Source organism: Ruditapes philippinarum, unplaced genomic scaffold (genome assembly GCF_026571515.1).
Source record: "Ruditapes philippinarum isolate M1 unplaced genomic scaffold, ASM2657151v2 ctg4692_1_1_1_1, whole genome shotgun sequence".
Taxonomy (NCBI): domain Eukaryota; kingdom Metazoa; phylum Mollusca; class Bivalvia; order Venerida; family Veneridae; genus Ruditapes; species Ruditapes philippinarum.
This window is the reverse complement of record NW_026862804.1, coordinates 139,467-159,753: the sequence shown is the minus strand read 5'-3', so window position 1 is coordinate 159,753 and position 20,287 is coordinate 139,467. Positions and strand designations below refer to the sequence as shown.

The 20,287-nt window shown below is 33.3% G+C and overlaps 1 protein-coding gene across 1 annotated transcript in view; it reads right to left on the bottom strand.

Annotated features, from left to right (window-relative positions):
- LOC132720270 (uncharacterized) overlaps positions 1-20,287 on the bottom strand; it is a 74,689-nt gene that overhangs the window by 34,687 nt on the left and 19,715 nt on the right. The window contains exons 2-3 of the mRNA XM_060704362.1: positions 3,792-3,890; positions 1,614-1,893 (exon numbers count right to left, since the gene is read on the bottom strand). Of these exons, the coding sequence (XP_060560345.1) occupies positions 1,614-1,893; positions 3,792-3,863 (352 nt within the window). The 5' untranslated portion in view covers positions 3,864-3,890. The remainder of the gene's footprint in view (positions 1-1,613; positions 1,894-3,791; positions 3,891-20,287) is intronic.

The following is a 20,287-nucleotide window of genomic DNA, read 5'->3' as shown; positions in this document are numbered from 1 at the left end:
CTGGGATGATCCGGGACAATCCGGGATGAAATTATTGTTGCGGTCACACATACCCCGGCAGCACTACTGTAATTCCCAAACTTACACCCAGGATGCGCCCCGGATCATCCCGGCAGAGCCCAGGTGAATCTACGATTCATGCCGGTGCTTCCCCGGTTGTTCCCGGACGACGCCGACATAGCCCCGGCTGACCCAGGCAGTGCCCCGGTCAATCCAGACAGAGCCCCGGGAGAGCCAAGGACGATCCCAGAAGAGTCCCGGTGAATTGAAAACGCACGAAAATGATGACGTTGATACATATTAATATATTTTTCCCATCTAATAAGTAATTTATGATGATTGTCTGAATAATCCTTATGCGAGACAGGACATAAAGGAAATAGGGAAGAGTTTTTATACAAACAAGTGCAAACATCCTAAATTGCCGTGATTCTTTTGAAATGAGCCGGGCTTTGTCGGGGCTCCACCGGGATCAACCGTAGCTCCACCGTCATCCTCCGGGACTCCGCCGGCATTTACCGGGGCTCTGCCCGGCATTCACCGGAGCTCAACCGTAGCATTACCGGCTATATCATACCCCAGATTGTCCCCGTTTTGTGCTGGCAAAACTACGTGCTTCCCAGGTGTAACCCCGGTCGTTCCTGGCAGAGCTAAGGATGAAGCTGGCAAAACTACATCTGCCCGGATCATCCCGAACCACCCCGGTGATATTAAATATTTTATTTCGTCCGGGGTCGAATGCTGGATGTTCACGGATCATCCTGGACGTTGCCGGCAGAGATACGGATGTAGCCCGGTTGTTCCCGGTCGTTCCCGGATTATCCCTGACGTTTACCGGGACTCTGCCGGGATGTAAGTGAGACCGTAGCTTAACTTATTTCTAATTAGCCACCCCTAAAACTGCATTGCTTTGAAAAGTCTTTGTTAACTTATATTTTGTTTTGTATTGCTGTGAACGTTTTAACTATCAAACCAACATATCGAAACCAAGTTATCCTATCGAATTAATCTAAAGTACGAAAGTATAAAAGACAAATATCAAACAGCACCATGAACCGAGGCTTGAATAAATTGTCAGGATAAATTCAATCTGTACAAATATCAAATTAGAAAAAAAAAAACATAAAATATGCAGAAATTTGCAGGAACGTGATTTAGTCGTAGGAAAGTTGGTCGCAAGAATCTCTTTGCGCCTTATATTGTAAACGTAAGTTTACTTGAGCATATTTTTCCAAACAAATTGCATAATTTAAAAAAATGATTATTGAAAATAATTATGGAAAGCAATAAGAGGTATTTGTCCTATATTTTGAGTTATCTGCCCTCAAATGGCGTCCTGCATATTCCGCTATATTCCGTGTTATTTACAAATCAAATAAGCACCGAAAATAATAAGTTTTCCCGACAATGTAAGAACATATATAATGATAAAGCAACGACTTCAAGGCGTGGTTAATTACAAATTTGCTTAAGTGTAGGCCATTAAAAAAAATCATTTTAAAGTTATAATTTGTACAATAGCTAATGTTGTTATAAAAATCTAACAGGACATATGTCAATTAAATATTAATATCTATATTGGCTATATATTATATGATATGAAAGTAACGTACCTTTTGTGCATGATAAATTTTTTTTCAAGCATACATATGCACCAAAGTGACTTGTGGAGATACAATATGGCTTTTCATCTCTATTACAAATGTCTGAAAACTTGCAGTAGAAGATAAGTTGTGCAAAGGAATACACGTTTGTGTGGCAGCTTTTCTTTAAGGAATACAAGTTGTCCATGTTACAATATTGGGATTCCAGTAAATCTGTAGAAAACATTGTACTCTCAGAGGGGACAGCTGCATTCACAACAATACCTTTGTTTGAGAGGAATAGCATGACCTGAAAGGTTCCAACAACATGTAACTCATGACAGCAAACAAATAATGAAACGCATAATTATTGCTCTAGGAATCATTTTTCTTCTATGCATTCATCATAATCCAATGTAAGATTGCGTTGATTTCTAATTTTAATTAAAATTAGTGTAACTTTGATTTTGGTTGGGGTTAACGCCGAACCAACTCTGTAGAGGTCCTATGGCGACTATCCAGCTTTGCTGGTGAAGAAGGACCTAAGTGCCCTCCGTGCATTATTTAAGGTACGAATGGGCACCTGAGTAGAACCGTCGACGTTCCATTCGCAACAAGAATTTGTAACCAACGCCCCCCGCCTTAGAAAAGTTTTACATGAAGCACTTAATTGTGCTATTTAAAATAATTGAGGTATAAATCTTGACTTTCTGTGCAAGATTTTGATCAATGCTAGTTTTCACATGCCAGTAACAGTACAATCATTGAAGAAATGTAGTGAAATAACTCCTGTGTATTTGTCAACAGACATACATTTGTATACTTGTTATCACTTTTTAAAGCCACAAAATGTGTCAAATACAAGACAAATACAGGAAATGGAATGGTATATGGTATATTTCGTGTCCAGTAATGTTTGGGCAATTCACCAAAGGCATTTTATTTGCATGGGCCGGACTTTGCATCATACTCTGTAACAGACTATTTTAATCTAAGACCTGCAAGTGTGACCATGACCTTTGAGGTAGGGGTCTTGATGGTGCGCATGACATGTCGTTTTATTATTGCTTACATTTGTGCCAAGTTATTTTAAAATACCATCATTGATGAAAAGGTTATATACCGCAAACAAAACATACCTTAGAACAGACAATGTTAAGCTTTGGCAGTCAAGTGCAACCTTGACATTGAAGGCTGGAGTCTGGATGTTCCATATGACACATGGTCCCATTACTGAGATCAATTGTGCCTAATAATTTCAAAATCACTTGAACAATAAAGAAATTATGGACTGCATACAAAGTATACCCTATATAAGACCATGTTGAACTTTGATCTCTAAGTATGGCCTTGACCTTGAAGATAAGGGTCCGGGCGTTGTGCCTGACACATTGTCTTATAATTGTCAACATTTATGCCACGTATTTTCGAAATCCCTTGATTAATGAGAAAGCTATGACATAGAAACTTAATATACCCTATAACAGGCTTTGTTAATCTTTGACCGCTAACTGTGACCTTGACCTTGAAAGTAGGCAACTGGTTTAACGCATACCACATCGTCTTATTATTGTGGAGATTTGTCCAAATAATTTCAAAATCCCTTGATCTAGACCGGACCTAAAATAAACCCTGTAACAGACTATGCTAATCTTTGACCTCAAACACTGACCTTCACCTTAGAATTAGGTGACTGTGTTTGTGGATGACACATTGTCTTATTATTGTGAACATTTGTGCCAGATAAATTAAAAATCTCTCGTTCTATGAAAAAGTTTTGGACCGAACACAAAATATACCCTGTAACAGACTTTGTATATCTTTGACCTTCAACTGTGACCTTAAACTTGGAGACAGGGGTCCGGTTGTTGTACATGACACATCGTATCATTATTTTTGAACATTTGTTATAAGTATTTTCAAAATCCCTTCATGAATAAGAAAGTTATGAACGGGACACGAAAAATATCATTAAATAGACAATGTTGACCTTTAATCACCAAATGTGACCATGACCTTGAAGGTAGGGGTCCGGTTGTTGCGCATGACACATCGTCTTAGTTTAACTTGTGATAAATGACATAGTAATTGACCGGACACTAAAATGTGACAGACGGACGGACGAAGCCTATTTCTATAACCCCTTTTTTTCTTCGAAAAAGCGGGGCACAAATTAGTGTAACTTACAAAATTCACATAGTGTCTTACCATTACTAATACAGAAAATGATGTATTCTTCTTTTTTCCTGCAAACGGTATCAAATGATCGCCTGCGTGCATATTTTCTGATGACTTGACCGTCTTACCCTGATATCAAATACAAAACACACCAATATACTGGAAATAAACAGTACTAAATATAAAACAAATCTTTAAAGTACCCTTTTATCTTTGTTTGCCAGAAAACTCAAGCAAATTAAATTAAGTGTAGATGCTTAGGTGGAAACTATACAAGCTCGTGTCCTTATTCTAAAATTTACCCTGCAAGCGAAACTGACATACACAATTCATATAATTAAACGACTGACATCCAAAATTCAATAAACAAATCTAGAGGGGAGTAATGATTGTTAAACATAGCTCATAGCTGAAGATAAAACTGTTTGTGATAACCTAACCTGATGGCCATTGGTAAAGTTGTGTTGATGTTTTGCATAATTTTGAACAATATTGACAATAGTGTCTCTTGTATAAAAGTATAAATTACATAAGAAAACATATCCTGGAAGGAATATTTAGAACAATTTTATCTGCCCGTTTATTAAAACATGTCATACAGGATATTTACATCTATTTATATCTGTCATTCGTTTAAGGGAATACATTAGAGGCAAGCTTTGCCAATAACTTCAATATTTGATCGTAATGACAAATAATTTTAGGTTTACTTAACTTTAAAATAAATTATGACAATCAATTCATATCACATATTACAATGTACATTAGATGGCACGTTCTCATTTATTGCATTTTGATTTCGTGTTACCAACACATTCCATTTGACCTTTCATTTTAACAGGAAAATTCAGACATATTAATTGCCATTAGTTACAAACTTAAAAGTTTTGTCTCAACGGTGCTTTTAGATTAAGTTAAGATACACAATAATATGTATATGTAAATATGTATAAATATTAGGAAGATAAAGATTTGTTTACAAAACTGTCAAAATAATGTACAAAACAACAAGCCTGACGAATTTGTAACGCTGGTCATTTTCGAATCTATCACACCGTCTCTCTTTCCTTACGTCACTAAGTCAGTTTACTTTCAATCAATCACTTTTCTTTTATTCTCTCCATTCTGTCTTCTTTATAACCGGTGCCATTTTGTTTTTTTTATATTGGCATGACCTTAATCTAAGGTAGATTTACTATATACAACATTACAAATTAACCCGAGGGATTTTTAGGTCAACTCTTCGTCCGCAAGTCCGTCCATATAGATACTAAAGGGGGGATATGGCAACAGCAGGTAACAGTAAATTTCCTTTGATGCTATTCATTCATATAGCTTTTAGTGACCTTTTTTTTTTCCCGGGGTTGAAGGCCCAAAAGAAAACAAAAGTGTAGCCACTTACCAAAAAATTAGCATACATTTTTTCTTCCTTTTTAAAAAATGTGGTTCTATGGAAACAAATGGGTTTCCCAATATTAGTTACAATATTTGGAAAAAATCGAAAAATCAAAAATTTCCATAATTTGAATTGGCATGCAGTAAAATTTTTTGTGACTACCCACCCAAGTGCTAAAATATTTTGATTCAATTTTTTATGCCTTTTCCTATAATTTTTTTTCCAACGTTTTTATTTTCAATTTTTCAAAAAGTTTCAAACATAACCAGTTTTTGTGAACTCAAAAGGTCATACTTTTAAAGATATGGGAATTACCCTCTTTTGGATTGAATTATCATAATTTTTTTTTATATTAACTTCTTATTTATTTCTTAAACTTCATATTTATGTATCTTATTATGTCTCAAATCATATGTGAGGAGATTTCATAGTTAAGCTTTACTATTTCTAGAAGTATGTCTCCCCTTGATTTTCTTTCTAGAAATTATTTTTAATCATTTTTCAAACTTTTTTTATTTCTCATAAGATTTACTTCAAACTCCCACATCATAATAATATGACAATGTTTATGAATATAGCTTCTATAATTCCAGTTTTATTTTCAACCTTAAAATTTGATTTTTTCTTACTAATTCTTTAACATTCTTACATTTTTTTATGGATTTACTCCAAATTTAAAATATTTATTCATTATAAACACCTACTGGTATCGAAGCAGTTTCCGATAAAAATATTGAAAAATTTCTCAATAACAACGTCTCCAATTTAAATAAAATTTTGATATGACTAAATACAGGTCATGCATTGTTATTGTAAATAAAAACCGGATTCCTGAATAAGACATGCGCATCAAAAATGGGGCTCCAACGGGAGGTGTAAATTAGCCGCAATTGCCTCGCTACAGAAGCAGGTTTCCGACACTTTTTTTAATCATTGATTTTGCGGGTTTATAAATCGGTATCGATGTTTTTGTTATAATAAGACTTTTTGAAGGCCTCTTTAGACAAATAATATTGCTTTATTTAGGGTTTTAATCGTAATAATTCAGAAAACCTGGTAGACATAATATGACATATGCAGTGATTTTTTACCGAGATTATTATCAGACCGGTTCCGGCGCACTGACCAGTTTCCGAACAATCAAGCGAGCCATTCACGTAACCGACAATAAATATAGAAAATATAGAAAAATATTCACTGGTTTTGTAGTTTATTGACATTAACAAATAAATAATTAAATCATCATTCTATTTCGGCTTCTTATTTATAATTTTCGTCTGATTTAGGCAAAAATGCTAAATTTCATCTCGCCAATCTTATTGGTATTGGTATATCGTTACATATTATATGTAAACTGAAAGAAAGGGACACAGTTTATATATTGAAGGAAAAGTTGTTATCTGCCTTACAACTTCATCCAAAAATATTTGCAAAAATATAACCTAAAGATATTCATACCTGTTTAAACTAGGAGACCCTATTTAACTACATTTAGTTCCGAAGCATGTATTTTTAATGACAGGATTTCTGTCAATGAACACTTTTCCATGTGTTCTCATCAGAAATAAAATGTTATTTGATAATGGAATTTATGAAAGAGTGTGTAAAAAAAGTGTGCCAACAACTTTGTTGAGATAAACATATTTTGAAGTAAAGGCATAATCATTTATTTAAAAAGCGCTTACTGTTTAAAATAGTAGGATCGAGTCTTGAAGATACGCTATGCTCTTATTTATGGAAAGCACATCTACGTGTAGTGTAATTAATATACATTTAACCTCTGAAAACTAAATTATAAGATAAGATGCAGAAGAAAGAACAAATAAATATCGATTTCTATGTCAGTGTTAACAGTTATTACTTGATCTAAAAATTGTTGTTTATGTATCCGTTTTATGGATAAAATCTGGGACAGAAGATCGTATGTGATTAGATTTATAGATCCGAAGAACAAGTACATCATATGTGATTAGATTTATAGATCTTATCTGGGCTTCAATATTTTTTGTTTTTCAACTTGAAATTTATTTGAGTGTTTCTTTTTCTTGATTATTACTATACATGGTATATTTGAAAATCGTTTTTTTTTTTTCATTTTTCTTCTTTATGACTATAAAAAGTAATTTCTTTAAACTTTTTATTATTGTCTAAGTCTACCATCTTAATTCAAGAGTTACATGTATTTCCATAAGAGTGTATGTCAGTTCGTCTGTCTGGTCGTTCCTAGAACTTGTTTCCTAAGATGACTTCTAAAGGAATATTTTCCGACAAATTTACTGAAAATAGAGAAAAGCTGAAATACTAGTTATATTTTATTTATTTTATTTATTTTATTTATTTAAGTCTCAATAACATATATGTACATATCAACCAATATAAAATACAAGATAAAACAAATGGCATACATATATGAAAAAAATCAAATGTTTGATTTGCTAGAGACTATTAAAAAACTATACATTTTCAATTTCTTAAAAACTCTATCACATATTTTAATGACTACTCACTTAATGTACATATACAGAAAAAGAAATCAAATGAAATGTCATCTGAGTTTGCTCTTAATCATAGCTTTGTCAAGTCAAAGATCTTGGCAAGTATTCATATTTGAGTACAGTTAGAATTCAAATTACTCTGTCTATCCCATAGAAAAAGGCTGAAAGATTTAATCATAAACAAAATAGTTCAGAAAATTGTTATGTGCTAAACTGTATGAAGACCCAAATATTCATGTTCTATAACAACAGTGGTTGTGTCAAAATTATGACTTGGCATTGATTTGTATAACCAAAAAACAAACCCTCCTTATTTTTCGGTTCTAAACTATATTACTTTCTTTACCATATATATATACACATATTCTAAATGCTATGACCTAGAAAACTCTTCTTAATGATAATCTGTCGTTTTGTTTTTTTTTTTATAAATTAAAAAGTTATACATACTCATCCTGAGAAAATAATTGGATCTTTTGATTATCTGTTGTATTAACACAATTTCCTTACAAGGCAGGGAAACTTAAAACTTTATGATACAAATAAACTAAGAACTCAAAAAAAATCATTCATTCATTTACTTTTTAATTCATTCACTCATTCAATCATTCATTCATTCATTCATTCATTCATTCAATGGTCTAACTGAATGGTCAATGATGCAGACTCATGTATTGCTTGCAAAACTATAATGATAATTGCTTGTTTATTCTAACCCTTTCAAATACGAAGTGTAAATGTGCTCAGCAGTGTGTGCTTGTGGCGGAGTTGAGGATACAGATCATTTTCTCTTACACTGTCCGATTTACACAAACCAAAGAGCGGATCTTCTCAGTAATATTTCACCAATCTACTCAGTTAATTTGGAGATTCTTTTTTTTTTTGGCAATGAATCCTTGGACAGCGACACTAACTCATTTATTTTCACACAGGTACAAAATAACATTTCTCACACAGGCCGTTTCAAGTGATAAATATCCCACTCTGACATGGACTTGACCCTTGACCCTTTCATAAACTATTCTTTCTTTCTTCCATAAGTTCTTTGTTAAATATTAATTTTTGAACTGTATACTTCCCTGACACTTTTAAGTTTCAATTACACTTTACCAACTCACAATTTATATTTTATTTATATATCTTTTTTCTCTGTACTTTTCTCAAAATATTATTACATATTGATTATTACACCATATCATGTCAGCTTAGCACGATAGTCAGAAGCGAGGCTTAGCATAAGCTTTTAGCTTTCTAGATTACATGTTTAGTACACTTAATAATTTCTGTATACATTGTAGTTTTGTTTTAATGTTAAATCGCTCTGTAATTATTCATGTGTACTTTGTATGATATATTATGTAATCAATTTATTGAAAATAAATATTGTTTAAACCAAATGTGCGCGAAGAATATTTAAATTTGAAAAACACAAGACCATTATCCTACTTAAATAGAAAATTATATGAGGCAATAATATAATTAACGAATAATGTTTACATGTATACTATACTTATATTAAATATTTATGTGTAGCAGTTTACAAATGTGGGTTTCCTAAAACTTTCATATGTGAAGCGTCATCATTCATTCATTTTGGCCAAATTACATTGTTATTTTAAAACTGTAATTAAGGTATATATCTATATTATATATTAAGATGTACGCGATATTTCTTTATGCTGTTCACGTGCTCCTTCTCGATTTTTTAGCAAATTGTATGACCCTAGAAAGAAATACCAATAAAATAAATTACATGTTTTAGGTTTAGCCAAAATGTAATGCATACTTTATCACGGAAAATACATATTTTGTATTTGGATCAAATAAATGAAATTCAGTGAATGCCTACAATTAGACAAACATTATTATAACATTTCTTTTTTTCAAGATGCAACTTGTTTTAAAAAAATAATTACAAGTTATAAGTTTCAAATTGATAAAACATATTTCCATATTTCCGATAACCATTGAATATATGACCAAATCTTCATGTTTTGTAATACACTTATCTTACTTATCATTTCTTCGAATTTATAAGGATAAAGTCGGTCCTGATAACACAATTATAGTACAACAATGTGAGAGAAAGCTACGGAATACTACTATTGTGAGAATAGATAACCTAAGAAAACCAAGCACTACAAATATTAAAGAATTTTGAAAAATAATGACAATTTAAATACCAAATCCTAACCACATAATGTATCTCTCCCTCTAGCGGAGGACATGACAGCATTATTGGTTTATCGGCCTTTTCTTTGGTCATTTCACTGTTCCTTTCAGCAGTAAATGGATAATAACCATTTTACGTGCATAAACAAATGCAGAAGGACGAGTTCTAAAGTTGCAATTATGACATTGTTGCATAAAAGTATTCATCTGGTCCGATATATCCTTGTTTCGTTATCTATTTATGTAAACAAGAACAGGTTTTGTCAAGTTTGTCATGTGCTTATGCGATGTAGGTTGACGTTGTGTTTTGATAATGGAACTACAATTACAACATGTACTTTCAAATTTTACAGACACTTATTTTCTATCATGCAATGGTGTGATAATGCTGTAATGCAAACATGTTTGTTTATTACACATATATAAGTTGAAGTCCCCTCCCAATAAAAATAACCTATGCTTGGTATTTTACTCGAAACGGAAGGTCACTGCTGCACTACCGAGCCACTGGTTTAGCTAAATCAGTTGACCATATTTAAAGATCCTGTATGTTGTGATCAAAGTGGTAAACTACACGAAGTGAAATGGAAGAATGTGTAAAATATGTACTGCAAATATTTGTGCATATTATATGTAATCATTAAAAAATATGCATTCATTTCTTATTGTAACATTTCACTTAAACTTTATAGAAAAATATTTACCTCCCGTTATTTACATGAAATGTTAAATTCGGTAATATCTTTATAAATACCTACAATATTGATAAATCTTAGAGTGTATCGTTTACAAAAAAAGAACACTCTTTTTAACAGTCATTTGATTCAGTAATTCAGAATTACAGCATTATACGTATTGCGTATTTCTAAATAAATATTATATAAACCTTTTGCAGAAATATTTATCTAGGCTAAAATTGATATACGTCTATATATGTCAGAAGGTAAGTAGCAGAAATGCATTTAAATTTAATCATATATTGAAAACAAAACCAATTCCTTTTTCAGACAGCAAAGGCAGTTATATTCATTTAAGTTTCCATTATTTTAAGAGTTAGGGTATAAATTTTTGTTTATTGTTGTGGAGCCGGAGTTCGGGATCAGTTTCATTGTTCAACAAGGAATGTACATAGGAAAGTTGAATTTTATGGTTCAGTTACTCTTAATATATGGTTAGGTACTAATGTTCTGAAATGCCGTCTACAGCTAGTGGTTTAAAGTTAATTGTTCTAAGGCAGTCCAGACTCTGAATGTTTTTCTTTCACTGTGTACTGGATTTAGAAATTTGAAAATTGGTCTCTTGATTTATGTGTTTAAGAGTCATTGGTTTGATCGACAACACATTGGGAAAAGAGTCGTTTACACAGGAAGGTAGAGGGGTATAAGAATTAGCCGCATTATTTAGGTCAATGACTATCTAATGTCAATAAACTTTACACTTCCTTTAATCGTTTCGTTTTAAAGCTGATCTTCGAAATTATATTATTATTGGTGCTCTGTTAATTTTAATTTTAATCTTTGGAGTTTGTTCATAAAACTCTCTTTTTTAACCTGTTTAAAGAGGTCACATTTACAATTGTGCGAAATATTTAATGTTTCGTATCAAATTATGGATAGGACCATATAATAAAGATTTTAGATTAAAGAAAATCTTTCCTCCTTGTATGACTATATTAAGATTTCAGTCATTGTTCCATTGTTCCAGGAAATTAGGAAAGTTGAACAGGAAGAATTGGCTTGTAGCAAAAGGTCAAATCCTTCTTAGAAACATAAAAGTCAAAAAGAAGATCAGAATGATTGAAATGCTCTGATTTGAATCAACCACAATAACTTTTGAATAGAATATAGAAATTAGAAACCAAAGTGGAGTCTTCAGCTGCAAATAACCAGCAGTCGTTATGAACTACCAATTTTACTGATGGTTTTTTATAAAGGTACATTTAACAACCAAGCTAAAAACAGAGGTATATTGAATAATTCCTATCGGAATAGAGGTCATTGTAGAGGTAGTATTTTGGGGTTTAACAGGTGGGAGTAATGGCAATTGTGTCAGTTACCAAGGTACTAGCTACCTATAATAGTTTCCATAATACAAAAGTAAAGCCTTGTTATTTAAACTAGTTGTAGTTGGTTCTTCTGTTTGTTTGTTGTTGTTTGTTATGATTACACGCCGCGTGCATTTGTCCATAAAGCAATTGGGAAAATTTGAGACTTGATTTTGTGTATTTTTTTGTGTTAACACTGTTTTCAAATTTTCTAATGAAAATAGCTTTTCTGATGTACAACATGTCTCAGACCTTCAAGGGATTAGAATAAACGTTTAACTGAAGTTATAGTGCCATGTTTGAATATCATATTCTTTTTATCATTATCTAATTTTATCTACCTAATAAATAACGTGCCAATGAGCCAGTCTTTAGTCGGTCGTTCTAAAGAGAGGTAACACGACTGAGCAGTGTCACTCACATCATTTGCTCCGCCTCTGTTGAAGTTCGGCACTGCCTTAAATTGTCGCCAAATTTAATATGATGCTTCGTATGCTAGCATTTAGTCTTCGTTGACGGGGCGGAAGGGAACCAGGACAACTTTGATCAATATCACTTGTCGAATCATTTAATTACAAGTTACAAAGCCTAAACCACGCCCAATATCAGAGAGACGGTTCTCCCTCAACCGTTTAGAAAGTACGCCGAACTCTGCGCACCGGTTACGCTACGGCCAGTAAGGGAGCCCATTGCAGAACAGTTCGTCCTCAAAATCATCGAACATTATGAAATTCGCACCAATATTTATATGGACATGTCCTATGGGGGTGGAGCCCAATATGTATCTCAAAAACGAGCATCGGTGAAAAGTATATTTGAATTTCCGCTGCTCATGATGTGAAGCAAAACACCAGATGTGACTGTGAAATAAGGTCAATCTCAGGGTAAGTTTTCAACTTTTAAACAGCTATATAAAATTCAATCCTTTCTTTAAGAAAATCGAAATTGTGATTATACCCTCCTGACCCTCCTCTATATTACCCATTTTTGTTTTGGATCTCTATGCAGTCTTCATCGAGATATTCATTACGTCGTGGGTTCTGGTGTGTCCAAAACATGCAATGCGTATGAAGAAAATGTCACTTAACGGACTCAAATAACAGAGATTTTACAAAATTTCACCACAGACCGATGACAAATCCTGATTTAAACATAAATTGAGATTTGGATACAAACGAAGGAGTCGCTGCTCAAAATTGCATTTGAGCTCCATATGTGTTGAGGAGATCCATATGTGCATAATACAGTAAGGTGAACGTTTCGGTTGTCTAAAATAGCATTGTTCGTGCGTGCGTTTTTCGTATATCATGTGTGCGTATATCGTTTAACGTGCGCTTGATAAAATGCTTTCTCAAGCATGCATCGTTGATAAGCGTTTGACGTTTACAGTTTCTCTTGTATCGTTTTTCGTTTACCGTGCGTTTGAAAGTGTGCGTTTGTTATCCAGAGAAACATTTTGCGTGCGTCTGCATTCGTCTAAACGTTTAAGTACCATGTTTTGTGTCTGTTACTATTGAGAAGTTAAGGAATATCTTAGATAGATATATTTTGTAAATTTAGGGTTTCTTAAAAGATGTTCAGTGTCTCTTTCGAGGAATGGAAATATATTATATAAAGAAATATTATTGTGATATTTACATTTAAGTTTGTGACCTGGTGGTTAGTTTTAATCCTATTTTACATACGCTTAAGACTTAATTAATATTTAATTGCAACATTTTTGATACTCAATTCAGCAAACGGTGTTTATATGCGTACCAATATATCCGATATGAGGTTCGTCAGACACCATGTGATGGTAATCAGACTAGCAACCCTCCCCTTTTTCCAGTTCATCTTCTGACGTTTCTTCAAAGACTGTCCGAATTCTAATTTGAGTGATATTCAATTTAGACAGTTCCTTCCCATTTTTCTTTTCTTTTCTATTTATCAGATTTATATTGATACAATGTATGTAACAGCCTGGCAGGGACTCGAACCCTTGACACTCGGAATACAATTCCGCGGCTCTTCCCTCTTAGCTTTTCGGCCGCCTGTACACATTTTATGTGTTTAAATATTGGATAGTTACGCGCTAGGGGTTGTGATGTCCGGATGTCCTTGGTATTATAAAATACAATACGCTATAGACAATGTAGCGTACAAATGGCCTTGGTAATCCGGACTCCTTTAGATATCTGCTAAAATTGTAATGGCTCAGTAACTGAAAATGAGTGTTCGACCCCGATAGCAGCTCCACTAATACTGTTCGGTTCACCGGACTGGTTATCCCAAAGCTCCAAGAACTTCGCAATATTGTCAGGATATACAAGACTTAGGCTTAGGGTGAAGGGCAAATGGGCTATGGACTTCAGTACTAAATAAGGGGGTCTCAACCAATATGGGTAAATAAGAATTCAAGTCTATCTATTCACACAATGACAAAGACAAGTGATAAAGTATAATCAATTTAACTTTCTGTTAAATCTAAAGCAATCAGAACATGCTCATAAATTAATAACAAAGTTTCATGTTTTAACTTAAAAACTTAACACTCATTAAATTATCTACCAACCTATGGCTAACTGATAGCTATACCCTTGTGCAAGTATAATTTGTAATTTATAAAACGTACAAGCCTCAAACTCATATGGCAATTAATAAATGATTTAAAATGCACAAGTTATTTAAAAATATTTAGAAAAAACTCTCTTACTTATCAATGAGAAATCTACAAAATATTAAATAGAGGATATTTGCAAGGGCGTACCTCGGCTTATTATGAGTGTACGCCAAGTGCCGGTTTTTGGCCGAAGGATCGCCAGAGACTTATATATCAAATATAGCTATGTGCTATAATTAATGATTTAGGGGTTATTTAAGCTAATTGTACTACTTTTGTCTTTATCTATAGTTATGAAAATAACATCAAGTACATATATTAAATGTAAGGTCTAACGTGTACACTGTTTTAAAAAGTTCAAAAGTTATTTGCTTTTAGAAAGACAAAACATAGCCAGTTGTCTCTTTTGTAAAAAAGATGGGTTTTATCTCTTTTGTAACATGTTTAGTTTCTTCTTTGTTATTTTTCTTTTGTTTCACCATAACTTAACGTTAGATATAATCAAGGACAATATGCTTTAAAATGATCTGTATGACTTAAGTGTAACGAAAGGTAATCGTATTCACAACTTAAATTGAGTATCGCACGATCACTTAGCTTCCTTAAAATATTTTTATGCGTATTATGTCAATGGTGTAGACAATAAGTATTGTCTTTAATATTTTTGTTCTCAACTCTAGTGTTTCAATTTCCATTCGAAATATATAAGTTATTTCATTACGAAGTTTAAAGCCTCACACACATAAAGCATGTTGGAATAAACATACTCGCCAATTTGTTATCTAAAGTCGGCGAAAATAAAAGAATTTAGATATGATGTGTCTTATATGGTTATACATCGTTTTCGTTATATATTTGTCTATGTTTAAAATATGTATAGTCTAGACTACGTATAATAAAGAATATATATCATTGTTTTCAGAAGTGTGCATTTTTTACTCAATAAAATAATACAGTAGAAACAATTTTCTGTAGTGATGTAAATACTGGTATTTTTTACGGTCAAATAAACAAAAGTTGAATTTGGTTTGTGACGATGGATGATGGTAATAGTTCACTGCAAAGATCTGATTCACAGTGTCAAAACTATTCTACATAATTTGAAATGAATATAAGTTGAATGAATATTACTAACTTAAAAATAATATACTGATTTATAGTTATAAGGTAAAATATAAAAAGACATTCCATACAGCTCACTCCCGTCAATTGTGCTGCAAACGCCAAGTTGCAAACAAGATCTTTATTTTGCATATAGATCTAGATGTAAAAAATGAAATAAATGTTTACTTTTCACTGATTTGATTCTTCTGGAAAAAAAATGAGTCAGTGTCAGTTTCGATCCCTAAATAAAAATTAATTCTTAATATTATACTGTTATTGTCGCTTTTAATGGCAATTTGAGCTTTTTCGTACGATGGTATTTTTGGTTTCAACTTCACTTTTTAACCAGGTTTTCCGAAGGAAAAAACTGGTTATTAGATTGAGGTATGTCGGCGGGCGGATGGGCGGACGGGCGGGTGGGCGGCGGGCGGGCGTAAACAATTTATTCTGTGCTGCGCAACTCCTTCTACATTTCTCAACGGATTTTGACCAAACTTTCACAGAAGCTTTGTCATCAAGTGCCCTGGCGCATATTGTCGGGGTTTTGCGATTGGATAATATTTGACCTAATTATGGCCCTTTGTTTTTTTTCCTTATATAGAATATATAGTGAACAATTTCTTCTGTGCACAACTCCTCCAACATTTCTCAACGGATTTTGACCAAACTTTCACAGAAGCTTTGTCATCAAGTGCCCTGGGGCATATTGTCAGGGTTTTGCGATTGGATAATATTTGACCTAATTATGGCCCTTTGTTTTTTTTCCTTATAAAGAATATATAGTGAACAATTTCTTCTGTGCGCAACTCCTACATTTCTCCACGGATTTTGACCAAACTTTCACAGAACCTTTGTCACTAAGTGCCCTGGGGCATATTGTCGGTGTTTTGCGATTGGATAATATTTGACCTAATTATTGCCCTTTGTTTTTTTTTCCTTATACAGAATATGTAGTGAACAATTTCTATCGTGCGCAACTTCTCCTACATTTCTCAACGGATTTTGACCAAACTTTCACAGAAGCTTTGTTATCAAGTGCCCTGGCGCATATTGTTGGGGTTTTGTGATTGGATAATATTTGACCTAATAATGGCCCTTTGTTTTTTTTTTCCTTATACAGAATTATCAATATATAGTGAACAAATTCTTCTGTGCTGAACTCTTCCTACATTTCTGAACGGATTTTGTTCAAACTTTCACAGAAGCTTTGTCATCAAGTGCCCTGGTGCATATTGTTGGGGTTTTGTGATTGGATAATTTTTTAACTAATTATGACCCTTTGATTTTTTCGTGAACACTTCTTCAGTGGCAATTCCTCCTACATTATTCATGTTTTACATTGCACATAGTAAAATTGTTTGTTGCTTGTATTTGTATTTCAAATACAACATATTTATCTACAATGGTGATAATTGAAAACCTGGTTTCATGGCATTGCCATGTTTCTTGTTAAAATATTTTTTTGGTTCTGAAATGTTAATGTGCTGTAAAATCATTCAAAGAATGCATGAATATATAACTAACATAATTATTTAAACAGGTAAATGCACTATTTCAAAAATAAATGTTATTTTCGTAGCCGCGATCTTATTTTCGCGAAAATAGCTTATATTCGATATCCATCTATACCCTTCGTTTAGCGTATATCGTTGTGCGTGCGTCTGCGTATTTCGTTCCGTAAAGCGTGCGTGTAACGTTCCTTCGTATAGCGTGTAACGTCTGCGTTTTTTCAGAGCGTGCGTTTTGTGTGTTAACTGAAACGTTCACCCTTATGTATAAAACAATAGCAACATAATAAGAAGTTGTCGGCATTTACATCTCCTTTTTCACCTTTTAAATTGTCCCCATGTGTCAAAAGATTCCGCTTATCGCAGACTCCAAAATCCAAGAATTCAACAGAAAAGAAAAGTTTCACTTTTAGCGCCGACGACTTCCTCTTTTCATGATACACGTGACATTTTATCCATGACAATTTTTAACCTTTCCTTTTGCGCCTAGAAGACGACCCATTTTCCTGAAAAGAAACAAAAGAAAAGAAACAAATTACGAAAGTGCTTCTATAATTTACAGTTCCCACTGAAATAATAGTTATAATGCGGAAAATAAGTTTAGTGATCTTTTTGCGTACATGACCATTTTCATGAAACAATCTATATGCATTAATGAGCCATGCATGTCCGCTCAATGTGGTTAAGATTTGTTAAAGTTTCTTTAAAACCATTCAAAGAATTGCAGAGCAGGCATAAAATAAGTCAAATAGGCATTGACCCATAATTGCGACTATGGGCATGAAGTCAACCATGTAGATATTATGCAAGGACGTCCCTTGATGTGAAAATAAATGTGCAAAGTTTCTTTGATTTTTTTTCAAATTGTTTATCACTAACTTTCTTACAGCGTAATAACGAATTCAAACACGATTTTTTTTACATTACTCCCCTATGAAGCAGACAGTGCATTCGAGTGAATAATTTGTTAATTTATTAATGCATAACGGCATAAAAAGGGAATTATTGCAGTACACATGACGTCAATAAACCAAAATAAGCAAGGCCTTCCCACCATATTTACATATTTTCAATACCTTTCGTATGCCGAATGTCTTTTATCTCTTTCTATATGAATACTAAATATGTATGTTATTCAAGCTCATCTCGTGAAAATGTGTCTATTTCGGATAATGCTTTTTATTACAGAATGATAAACAAAAGAATAAATTATAGATTGCTTTATGCAAGTTATCCGTAATTATGTTGCTATTTTATGCACATATGGATCTCCTCAACACATTTTGAGCAGCGATTATTTCGTTTGTAGCCAAATCTCAATTAATGTTTAAATCAGGATTTGTCTGAATGTTAAGCATCGGTCTGTAGTGAGATTTCGTAAAGTCTCTGGGTTTTTTAGGCCTTTCAGTGACATTTTCTTCATGCGCATTGCATGTTTTGGACACAACAGAACCCACGACGGAAAGAATATCACGATGAAGGCTGCATAGAAATCCAAAACAGAAATGGGTAATATAGAGGAGAGTCAGGAGGGTAGATTCAAATTTTGATTTTCTTAAAAAAAGGATTGAATTTTATACAACTGTTCAAAAGTTGAAAACTCACCCTGCGATTGACCTAATTTCACAGTCACATCTGTTGTTATGCTTCTCATCTGGAGCAGCGGAAATTCACATATACTTTTACCGATGCTCATTTATGAGAAACATATGGGGTTCCACCCCGTGTGTTCTCGTAACATATTGTCTTGAATTTATTTTTAGTATACCAATCATTTCAATTTTGCTTGTTATCCAGTTTCTATTGCTTCGACCAGACGTTTCAATCTTTGTCGCAACAGACAAACATTTCAGAATTTCAGACATGGCATTACTTTGTGAAGTTATGCATTAGGTTCTACTTTTTCACAAAAATATGCAACTTAATTATGAAACAACGAGCACATACCAAGAACATGGAGAAAAAAATGATATGAGCTTCGGATATTCAACTGGAATAGAGAACGATGACTGTTCACATCATTTTGCGGTGTCTTTGATGTGCAGCATCAACATTCAACTTATTTATTATTGTAGTATGGTACGAAACCTTCAGTGTTCAAAGCATTATCCATACATTTAAAAGCCACATATATAACAAAAAAAATAAAAGAAAGCATTAATCAAAAGAAAATGACATGGACTATCATAATGTAATACTGACGCACTCAGTTCGATTTATATTGACTACACTACCCGATATCAAATTTAAAGTACAAATGATATCTCAAAAAATAGATTTGGCAGAGATTATTTATATACCCTTGATATATACATGTGTTAAGATTGGTCCTTTATGGAACGTCTTGGTTTATGTCATTTAACAAAGGAAGCAAAGACATATGAAGACAAAAGAAACAATGATCATCATGATAAGTTATACACGTGATATGACTGTAATAGTATTATCATGATAACTAAATCTTTTCACTAAAATGTTACTTAAAGGGAAAGACAACGTTAGAATAAAAACTTGATTTCAGAAAAAGAATACTATAAATAATAAATCTGCAAATTTTCTGCCGCCAAATAATAATATTAAACGAATGATAACAAAATTTAAATCGCTTAATCACCGATTTCTACGAATCAGTAGGCGCGGCCATGTTTGTGTATTGGCCGTATAAAAACAGGTGCGCGTGTCTAATCTAATTTGCATAATTTATTCACACAATTGCTGGTTCTTACTACTTATGTCTAATACTGTGCATTGTCCATTTTACGTTGGAGGGTTGGCGCTAATGAGAGCCGTTTTTGTTATCGTCAGTATGGAACATGATGCCTTGCCAGTATTGTCGTACTCCTCTACCACCAACGAACGAAGAATGGGCTACAGGAAGATTCAGCTTGACAAAGACGTCCCCGATGAGACTACCTAAGTGGACCGGCAAGGATGCTAAATTCTCGGACATATGGAATTTCCGGCGCCGAGTATAAATAAACCGAAATAGAAAGAAAGGAAAGAAATGTCCATTTTAATTGTTCCTAATTTGCACCAGATGTTCCTGTCACACTGTGTACTGACGATTTTTATTGCTCCTTGTACAGTAAACTCCGCTTATAACGAACTCATCGGGACATTCAAAATATGTTCCTTATATCCGGAGTTCCTTGTAAGCATATAGCGAATTAGTTCCTTGTATCAGGAGTTTTTATAGCGAACAGAT